Source organism: Xenopus tropicalis, chromosome 5, assembly GCF_000004195.4.
Source record: "Xenopus tropicalis strain Nigerian chromosome 5, UCB_Xtro_10.0, whole genome shotgun sequence".
NCBI lineage: Eukaryota > Metazoa > Chordata > Amphibia > Anura > Pipidae > Xenopus > Xenopus tropicalis.
The window spans coordinates 155,187,450-155,197,302 of NC_030681.2; the positions used below are offsets into that span (position 1 = coordinate 155,187,450).

The following is a 9,853-nucleotide window of genomic DNA, read 5'->3' on the forward strand; positions in this document are numbered from 1 at the left end:
CCTTGGTACCTCTGATATAGCCAAACTCATTATAGTGGGAAAGAATAAGGGGCTAATATCTGGTCTGTATAAAGTTTTTCTTAAAACATAAAGCACACAAAAGTGTACCTAAATCACAACTCAACTGGGAAAAGGACTTAGCAACCCTCCCAATGGCAACAAGTGCTCGAGACCCCCTCCCAGGTTTCCCTAAACTATAAATACAGATTGTTACAGCTCTATGTAGTCCCCGGGGCCTACCCAAGGTAAGGCTGCACAAAATCGATGCTAATATCTCACCTCTATGTAATAAATGCGGGCAAGAGCAAGGTACACTTGTGGTCCTGTGCCAGGTTAATTCAGTATTGGGTAAAAATTCTGGATACACTGTGTAAGCTCCTAATTAACCCAGTCCCTAGAAAACCTGAACTTTGTATATTAGGTATTACCACATCATTAAAGCTACCTAGCGCAGACATACAGTACCTGCAAAAGTATTAATGTCAAATTTTTGATTTTTCATCGTCATCTTCTTTTTCAATAAACTCACCCAAGTAAAAAAAAACAAAACATAAACCATTCCATGGGTGGAAAGAATATGGTAACAATATAGCCCAAAGTGAACTCTCAGATAGATTCCAAATTTGTATAGGTATTTACTATCATAACTTTCTAGATGCAATTACAGAAAGATATAGAGAGTTTTATTTTTAAAAAATAAAAGATTTCTTTACTCATATCTGGCTTTAGGTATTGTATAATTTATTGTATACAGTAAAGAACCTTAAGTGATCCTCTGCTTTTAGGTCAAAATGAAATATCGCATGAGGATCTAAGATCTTTTGACAACAGTCTCTCTTATGTTCAGCTCAGGTCTCAGAAAAATAATGTACAATTTTGGGGCAAATATACAGCCAAATAACCCAGCACTGGAGGATAAGATGGCAAATATCTCAACTGCCACCATTCTACTGCCCTTACTGCTCAGGTATGCAGGGACAAATGCCCCCCACACGCTACAGAACCCCAACATACTGAAAGTGATGTTTTTAGCCTCATTAAATCGGTCAGGGAAATCCTTGGCTAGAAATGCAGCAATGAAACTTAGTAGGGCCATGGTTCCTATATATCCAATTATACAGAAGAAAAAAATAATAGATCCTTCATTGCACAGGAGAATAATGGTGTCAGTTTCAGAAAAGGTATCAGCATCTGGAAATGGGGGACTGGAGGCCATCCATACAACACAGATCAGAGTCACACCCAAAGAACATGCAGAGACTATGAAGATGGACAGTTGGGTTCCGACATACCGTGTTGCTTTGCTCCCAGGCTTTGTGGCATTGAAGGCAATAATAACTGTGAGAGTTTTAGCCAACACAGAAGAAACAGAAGAAGTAAATACAATCCCAAATGTTACTTGTCGGAGGAGACAACATATCTGAGTTGGGCGCCCAATGAATAATAAAGTGCAGAGGAAACACAACATGAGAGAGATGAGGAGGAGACAGCTGAGATTTTGGTTATTGGCTCTCACAATAGGAGTCTCCCAATATTTCACAAAGATTCCCATAACTACAGAAGCTGTGATGAAGAGAATTATAGCAGCGGAAGCTAAACTGGCCCCCAGGGTATCCATATAAGAAAGGTAATTTAGAGCTTTAGGGACACAGTCAGTCTTCTGTCTATTAGACTTCTGGTCTTCAGGGCATTTTACACAGGTCACTGCATCTGAAATACAAAATATTATAGGTAGTAACATTCACTTTTATGCAAAATGGTTTTTACTTGCATTTGCTCTCTGTATTTTCAAATTATGGTGGCCATAGACAGCCAGATTTCAGCTTCGAATTTGAACCCCTTTGTACCAATTGGGCAGCTTATCTGCCCGTGCATGAGCAGGTTTGATTCTTTTCCTTGGATCAGGGACCAGTCGTTGATGTGTTCCTCAGTCTGATGGCGCCAATGGCTGTCATTTTAATTCTATTTTTTGGTCCTAGGGCCTTAGGTGGGTTTATTGGGAGAAGATCTGATTATTTGGCGACTTTGTAGATTTATCAAGATGGCTATGTATATTGTGATCCACATGTTTGGCAGACAAAGCCAATATTATCTAGATTCTTGGATTGTATCTCCCCCCATGTTCCATTATTTCAGCCCATTTAGGTAAATTATTATCACACATTTTACCTGGCAGTGTTACACTTTATGGACCAAATCTAACCGGGTTATGTGCCATGTCACAAGTTAGCCCATCTGTGAGCGAGACTGGTGGAGCATATACAGTATGGCTGTCTGCTTAGTTCATACAAAGCTCACTCATCTCAGCCTGAGCAAAGGGCAAAATGATCTGTACATGTTGTGTTTGTCACTGTTCCTACCTGTAGTGTTAGACATTTCCCCATCTCCACACTGGACACAGTCGTAACAACAAGGGGGCTCCCCTTCTATTTTAGACTTCCTGTATCCTGGGGAACAGGGCTCGCTGCATAGGGACCGAGGCATCTAAATAATATACAAACATTCATCACTAATAGACTGGCACCACATCCCATTTGCATTGATATGATACTGACACAATTCCACACTTTTCAGGAATAGTAATGTATCATTTTAAAAGACTATTTTCCACTTATCTATTGCATTTGTACTGAGGCTGTTTTGCCTTGAACAAAATTGGAAAGAACTGCCGGTAGGGAAGTTATTTAGATGGCTGCAGTTTAGCCCAATAGAATTACAGAGTTTCACAAAAATACAAATCGAACTTACTTTGAAGATAATGACATTTCTTTCAATTTGAGTTAAAAAGATAGATTTGTAATTGAGATACTTTAGCAAAGTACTTAGGCAGCTAAAATAGAGATGGAAATGGATATTGCAGCTAGGAGTAAAAAGAATCCAAAATTATTTTTTTAATATGTGAATAGTAAAATAATGAAGGAGGAAGGGGTGGGAACCTTATTATCACGGGGGGTAAGTTGGTTGATGAGAACAGTGAAAAAGCAGAATATTGAACTCTTATTTTTCATCTGTCTATACATCTGAGGAGCCAGATAATGAAGGCTTCCCTTTTAATATGCCCAGTTCTAGTAATTTAGCTACTGACGCATGGGTCCCTCGGGGGGGAATTCAAAAGAGACTTGAACATGTAAAGGTAAACAAAGGTCCAGGGCCGGATGGGATTCATCCCAGGGTATTAAATGAGCTGAGCGCTGTGATTGCCAAACCTCTTCACTTAATTTCCCAGGATTCGTTGAGGTCTGCCATGGTGCCGAGAGACTGGCGGATTGCTAATGTGGTGCCGTTATTTAAACAGGGATCCCGTTCTCAGCCTGAAAACTATAGTCCTGTTAGTCTGACATCAGTAGTAGGAAAACTTTTGGAAGGGGTAATAAGGGATAAGGTACTTGAATACATTGCAGTTCACAATACTATTAGTTTGTGCCAGCATGGTTTTATGCGTAACAGATCTTGCCAGACTAATTTAGTTGCCTTTTATGAGGAGGTGAGTAGGAACCTCGATGCTGGAATGGCAGTTGATGTTATTTACTTGGACTTTGCTAAAGCGTTTGATACAGTACCTCACAGAAGGTTAATGATCAAATTGAGGAATATTGGCCTAGAACATAATATTTGTAATTGGATAGAGAACTGGCTGAAGGATAGATTACACAGAGTGGGGTAAATGGAACATTTTCTAATTGGACCAGTGTGGTTAGGGGAGTACCGCAGGGGTCAGTCCTTGGGCCTTTGCTCTTTCTATTTTTGCTGATGACACAAAATTGTGCAAAACTGCACAATGCAGGATGTTGCCGCTTTGGAGAGCGATTTGGCTAAATGGGAAAACTGGGCAGCAAAGTGGGAAATGAAGTTCAATGTGGACAAGTGCAAAGTTATGCCCTTTGGTAAAAATAAAATAAAAGCAAACTATCTACTAAATGGTAGTTTGTTGGGGGGATCCTTAATGGAGAAGGATCTGGGGGTTTTGTAGATAACAAGTTGTCTAATTCCAGGCAGTGTCATTCTGTGGCTACTAAAGCAAATAAAGTGCTGTCTTGTATAAAAAAAGGCATTGACTCAAGGGATGAAAATATAATTTTACCTCTTTATAGGTCCCTGGTAAAGGGAATGGAAGGATTAAACTATAAGGTTAGACTGTCAGGGTTGGGGTTGTTTTCTCTGGAAAAAAGGCGCTTGCGTGGGGACATGATCGCTCTGTAAAAGTACATTAGAGGGGATTATAGGCAGATGGGGGGGTTCTTTTTTCCCATAAAAACTATCAACGCACCAGAGGTCACCCCTTTAGAGGAATGGAGCTTCCATTTGAAGCAGCATAGGGGGTTCCTCATGGTGAGGGCAGTGAGGGGGTTGGGGAATGCCCTGCCGGGGAATGTTGGGTAGGGGGTTCCTCACGGTGAGGGCAGTGAGGGGGTTGGGGAATGCCCTGCTGTTGGATGTTGGGTAGGGGGTTCCTCACGTTGAGGGCAGTGAGGTTGGGGAATGCCCTGCCGGGGGATGTTGGGTAGGGAGTTCCTCACGATGAGGGCAGTGAGGTTGGGGAATGCCCTTCCTAGAGATGGGGTAATGGCAGATTCTGTTAGTGCCTATAAGAGGGGCCTGGATAAGTTCTTGAACAAGCAGAATATCCAAGGCTATTGTGATACTAATATCTACAGTTAGTACTAGTGGTTGTATATATAGTTTATGTACGTGAGTGTATAGATTGGTAAGTATGGGTTGTGGGTGCTTGGTTTACTTGGATGGGTTGAACTTGTTGGATTTTTCAACCCTATGTAACTATGTAACCACCAGAATGAGGAAAACATAGGGTAAAATATTGTCAAAGGTGACACCCTGGAAAATGAGTCCAACAGATTGACACTCCCAGAAGTGACAGATGAAGAAACCCCTGCACATGGTGATATAAGTGCGAAATACTTACTCCTCTACTCACCAGGAATCATCCATAATACAGTATGTATTTCAGTGCCGATCACAAGGCGCCTGTAAGAAACATTTAGAACAGGTCTGTTTTGAGGTTCTCACGCCTGCTAACGGAAAAGAATAGGGACAATAAACCTACCTGGAATCTTCTGATGGAAACAGAATCATTGTTGAATGGTAGGACATAGCAACCTTGTGAGAAATGTACACCTGGTTACCAATAAAGGTTTCCAAGCCCTAAACATAAGACAACCCAAGTAAAGCATGAAAGGTAATCACATGAGCCATGGAGACAGGCTGTAACCTTGAGCAGATGCTCAGAATTATCCACAAGCCGGTCTACCTTTATCCATATAAGAATATATTTTCATATAATTAAAATAAGCCATCCTACACCATATGAACCCCATTGTCCAAGCTGAGCCTAGGGCTGGACTGATGATATGGATAGGATTCTGGATAAATGCCAGAAGGTCTGATAATTCATCAGACTAGAGCTTATTGGGTCAGATGTCTAAAGTGTACTTAAACCCAAACGTGCACCCTTAACCCCAGTCCAGGAGTGGCTGAGCTTGATGAGGAAACCCTACCTCCACATATCAGCAACATAATGTGAAATCCAACAGGAGTGCCCTAGACAGAGAGCCCTGTGACCATGTAGCATAAACAACATGCTCAGCCAGGGTAGATGACCCACAGTATAGGGAACAATCTGTCAGCCTTGGTGGAACCAAGAAAAAAACCCTTGAACATCCATAATTGCAGTACCAATGACCCCAAAATGATCTCCATTTATGCACAAAGATGAACCTACAAGGCAGGTAGAAGCAGGTGAAATCACTACCCTGCAATGGCCACACACCTAAAGTGAAAACTATGATTCTCCCAATAACTAAGCTTCAAAAAGACTTTATAGTGATATAAGAGGTAGAGTATACATAAATACATATCCGCGCATATTTGTTTGTACAAGCACAGTGCTGTTCTCCCTGATGAAAGTTCCTGGTTGGAACTGAAACGTCGGACAAATAAAGAACCATGCTTCAATATTTCCTGTAAACGTTTTTATTCATCTAATAATGTAGCTTTTGAAGTCCTGTGAGTGCTGGCTTGCATTGCAGTTATCCGTGCATATACATATATATACACACACCTCTATGCCAGCATAATGTTCTTTGATATGAAACTTACACAAGTTACAGTTGGTTACCACTGGATAAGCATTTGGGCTGAAATATAGACTTTCTTAGGGTAAGCCTAGGCATACCTTGTATATTCTACATATCAGGGGTCCCCAACCTTTTTAGCACCAGGGACCGGTACAGAGCCGGAAATTTTTTCCACGGACCGGCGGGTGGGGGGAGGTCTGCACGCAAATTTCATGTGTGGCCGTGCACTTTATTTGTACCTTTGTGCGCATGTCACATTCTCCGTGCCTTACGCATGCACTTTGTCACTTTTTTTTGTGTGTGGCACGCTATTTCGTGCCTTTATGTGTGCGATGCTGGAACCACTGTGGCCCAGTGCCTAACCGTCCGTGGCCCAGAACTGGTCCGCAGCCCGGCGGTTGGGGACCCCTGCTTCAGATGACTGAAGACATTCTGGCCATCTTAGAGAAACAAAGAAAAGGATCCTTTGGAACCCACATTCAGGGAATGGAGCCATGGTGCTAGAGTGCTAAACAGCATGTTCTACAGTATATCATGGCACCATCTAGCAGCACTTAGCTGAGACTCACCTGAGGCTCCTGAAACAGCCTTCTGGGCTGCTGAGTTACAGAGTGGGCAGAACCACCTCCGGCACAGCCAGAGAATCACCTGATCCCATGGGTCACTCGGGAGGGAATTCAAAAGAGACTTGAATATGTAAAGGGAAACAAAGGTCCAGGGATGGATGGGATTCATCCCAGGGTATTAAATGAGCTGAGCGCATTGATTGCCAAACCTCTTCACTTAATTTTTCAGGATTTGTTGAGATCTGGCATGGTGCCGAGAGACTGGCGGATTGCTAATGTGGTGCCGTTATTTAAAAAGGGATCCCGTTCTCAGCCTGAAAACTATAGGCCTGTTAGTCTGACATCAGTAGTAGGAAAGCTTCTGGAAGGGGTAATAAGGGATAGGATAGATGAATACATTGCAGTTCACAATACTATTAGTTTGTGCCACATGGTTTTATGCATAACAGATCTTGCCAGACTAATTTAGTCGCCTTTTATGAGGAGGTGAGCAGGAACCTTGATGCTGGAATGGCAGTTGATGTCATCTACTTGCTAAAGCGTTTGATACAGTACCTCACAGAAGGTTAATGATCAAATTGAGGAATATTGGCCTAGAACATAATATTTGTAATTGGATAGAGAACTGGCTGAAGGATAGATTACACAGAGTGGGGTAAATGGAACATTTTCTAATTGGACCAGTGTGGTTAGTGGGTACCGCAGGGGTCAGTCCTTGGTCCTTTGCTCTTTCTATTTTTGCTGATGACACAAAATTGTGCAAAACTATAAGTTCCATGCAGGATGCTGCCCCTTTGGAGAGCGATTTGGCTAAATGGGAAAACTGGGCAGCAAACTGGAAAATGAAGTTTAATGTGGACAAGTGCAAAGTTATGCCCTTTGGTAAAAATAAAATAAAAGAAAACTATCTACTAAATGGTAGTGTGTTGGGGGGATCCTTAATGGAGAAGGATCTGGGGGTTTTGTAGATAACAAGTTGTCTAATTCCAGGCAGTGTCACTCTGTGGCTACTAAAGCAAATAAAGTGCTGTCTTGTATAAAAAAGGGCATTGACTCAAGGGATGAAAACATAATTTTGCCTCTTTATAGGTCCCTGGTAAAGAGAATGGAAGGGTTAAACTATGACGTTAGACTTTCAGGGTTGGGGTTGTTTTCTCTGGAAAAGAGGTGCTTGCGAGGGGACATGATCGCTCTGTACAAGTACATTAGAGGGGATTATAGGCAGATGGGGGGGTTCTTTTTTCCCATAAAAACTATCAACGCACCAGAGGTCACCCCTTTCGATTAGAGGCATGCAGCATAGGGGGTTCCTCATGGTGAGGGCAGTGAGGGGGTTGGGGAATGCCCTGCCGGGGAATGTTGGGTAGGGGGTTCCTCACGGTGAGGGCAGTGAGGAGGTTGGGGAATGCCCTGCTGGGGGATTTTGGGTAGGGGGTTCCTCACGGTGAGGGCAGTGAGGAGGTTGGGGAATGCCCTGCTGGGGGATGTTGGGTAGGGGGTTCCTCACGGTGAGGGCAGTGAGGAGGTTGGGGAATGCCCTGCTGGGGGATGTTGGGTAGGGGGTTCCTCACGGTGAGGGCAGTGAGGGGGTTGGGGAATGCCCTGCTGGGGGATGTTGGGTAGGGGGTTCCTCACGGTGAGGGCAGTGAGGAGGTTGGGGAATGCCCTGCCGGGGAATGTTGGGTAGGGGGTTCCTCACGGTGAGGGCAGTGAGGGGGTTGGGGAATGCCCTGCCGGGGAATGTTGGGTAGGGGGTTCCTCACGGTGAGGGCAGTGAGGGGGTTGGGGAATGCCATGCCATTGGAAGTTGGGTAGGGGGTTCCTCACAGTGAGGGCAGTGAGGGGGTTGGGGAATGCCCTGCCGTTGGATGTTGCTGACCCAATAAGCTCTAGTACAGGACTGCAACTTTTTCCTCTCTTGGTGAGATTTTGTTGTGACAAATTTTTGTGGCAGTTTTGTGAAAAAATTTGCCAATGGTTAAATGTGTCATTCCGCAGCAAATCCGTGCCTGTTGATAAAATTCACTCATCACCACTAGTAGCGCTATATAAATAAAGTTACACATTCATACATACACCCATATAGCTGTTTAACCCTTACCTCTGAGAAGTATGGACTCCACCAATCAGCACTGGAATTAATGTAAAGCTGATTCTCTTCATTTGACTCATCAAAACTCCCAACCTTCCTGCTCACAGTAGAACCATTGTTTAAGAAGAGCCACTTAACAATGTCAAAACGAGCCGGAGGGTCTCCATTGGCTTTGAAGGACATGATGTCACCAGAAGGAGTTTTATAAGTCACATTGTGAATAAAAGCATTTAACTAAAACAAATAGAAAAAAAAATAAATAACGATCAGTTTTCCGCAAATACTTGCAAATTCTGCATGTACAATGGCCATGTGTTCTTCCCCACAATGCAGTGTTTTTACCCAGAATTCCAGCACCATTGTGGAGGGGCAGATTTATCAAAATGTGAGATTAGAGCTTACAACAGAAACACTCACTAATTTTAAATTTACTCTTATTTATTGGTGGGTGAAAGTCAGAGTTCAGAAGGCATACGCATTGCTTCGTTTTTCCAAAGTCACCTCCTGCGGGCAACTTCACACTGACTTAGGGGCACATTTACTCAATGGTATAAATTCAAAGTAACCACAATAATTTCTGTAGTTCTAAAATGTCTCGACAATGCTTTTATCATTCATAAGAAAATGTCGTAATTACATTACGAAAGTCAGAAAATTTTCAGTCTGTAAAGTTCATAAACACCACGAAAGCAGTTCTGGCTTTGGAGCCTTCCATAGGACTCAATGGCACTCGACAGATCAAACCCGGCGAAAACATAGTCCCGATGAAAGTGTAACCGAAGCATCAGTAGGGTAGTTCACCTTTAGAATTAACATTTAGTATGATGTAGAGAGTGCTATTCAGAGACAATGTGCAACTGGTCTTCATTTTTCATTATTTCTGGTTTTTACATCATTTAGCTTTTTGTTCAGCAACTCTCCAGTTTGGATTTTTAGCCACTATCTGACTGCTAGAGTCAGAATTAACCTACATCCAGGCAGTGGTTTGATAGAGAGACAAGTAATGAACATTGTAGCCTTACAGAGCAATTTTTGGCTCCTGGGGTCAGTGACCCCATTTGAAAGTTGGAAAGAGTCAGAAGAAGAAGGCAAATAATTCAAAA

The 9,853-nt window shown here is 42.8% G+C and overlaps 1 protein-coding gene across 1 annotated transcript; it reads right to left on the minus strand.

The window, feature by feature from the left end:
- Positions 1-811: 811 nt before the first annotated feature.
- Positions 812-8,933, minus strand: LOC105945898 (vomeronasal type-2 receptor 26). The gene is made up of 5 exons (XM_031902769.1): positions 8,760-8,933; positions 5,063-5,160; positions 2,749-2,830; positions 2,361-2,484; positions 812-1,710 (listed from the first exon to the last, which is right to left on the minus strand). Exons 1-5 carry the CDS (start codon positions 8,931-8,933, stop codon positions 812-814), a joined length of 1,377 nt encoding a protein of 458 aa, XP_031758629.1.
- Between the last annotated feature and the right edge of the window lie 920 nt (positions 8,934-9,853).

What these genes read in the sequence shown, in the direction of transcription:
- LOC105945898 (XM_031902769.1), bottom strand. Translation starts at nt 8,933, where the DNA reads ATGTCCTTCAAAGCCAATGGAGACCCTCCGGCTCGTTTTGACATTGTT. An exon ending in GGAGTCCATACTTCTCAGAG is followed by an intron (nt 5,161 to 8,759) that starts GTAAGGGTTAAA and finishes TCTTATGTTTAG; the next exon opens with GGCTTGGAAACCTTTATTGG. An exon ending in GAAATGTCATTATCTTCAAA is followed by an intron (nt 2,485 to 2,748) that starts GTAAGTTCGATT and finishes TATATTATTTAG; the next exon opens with ATGCCTCGGTCCCTATGCAG.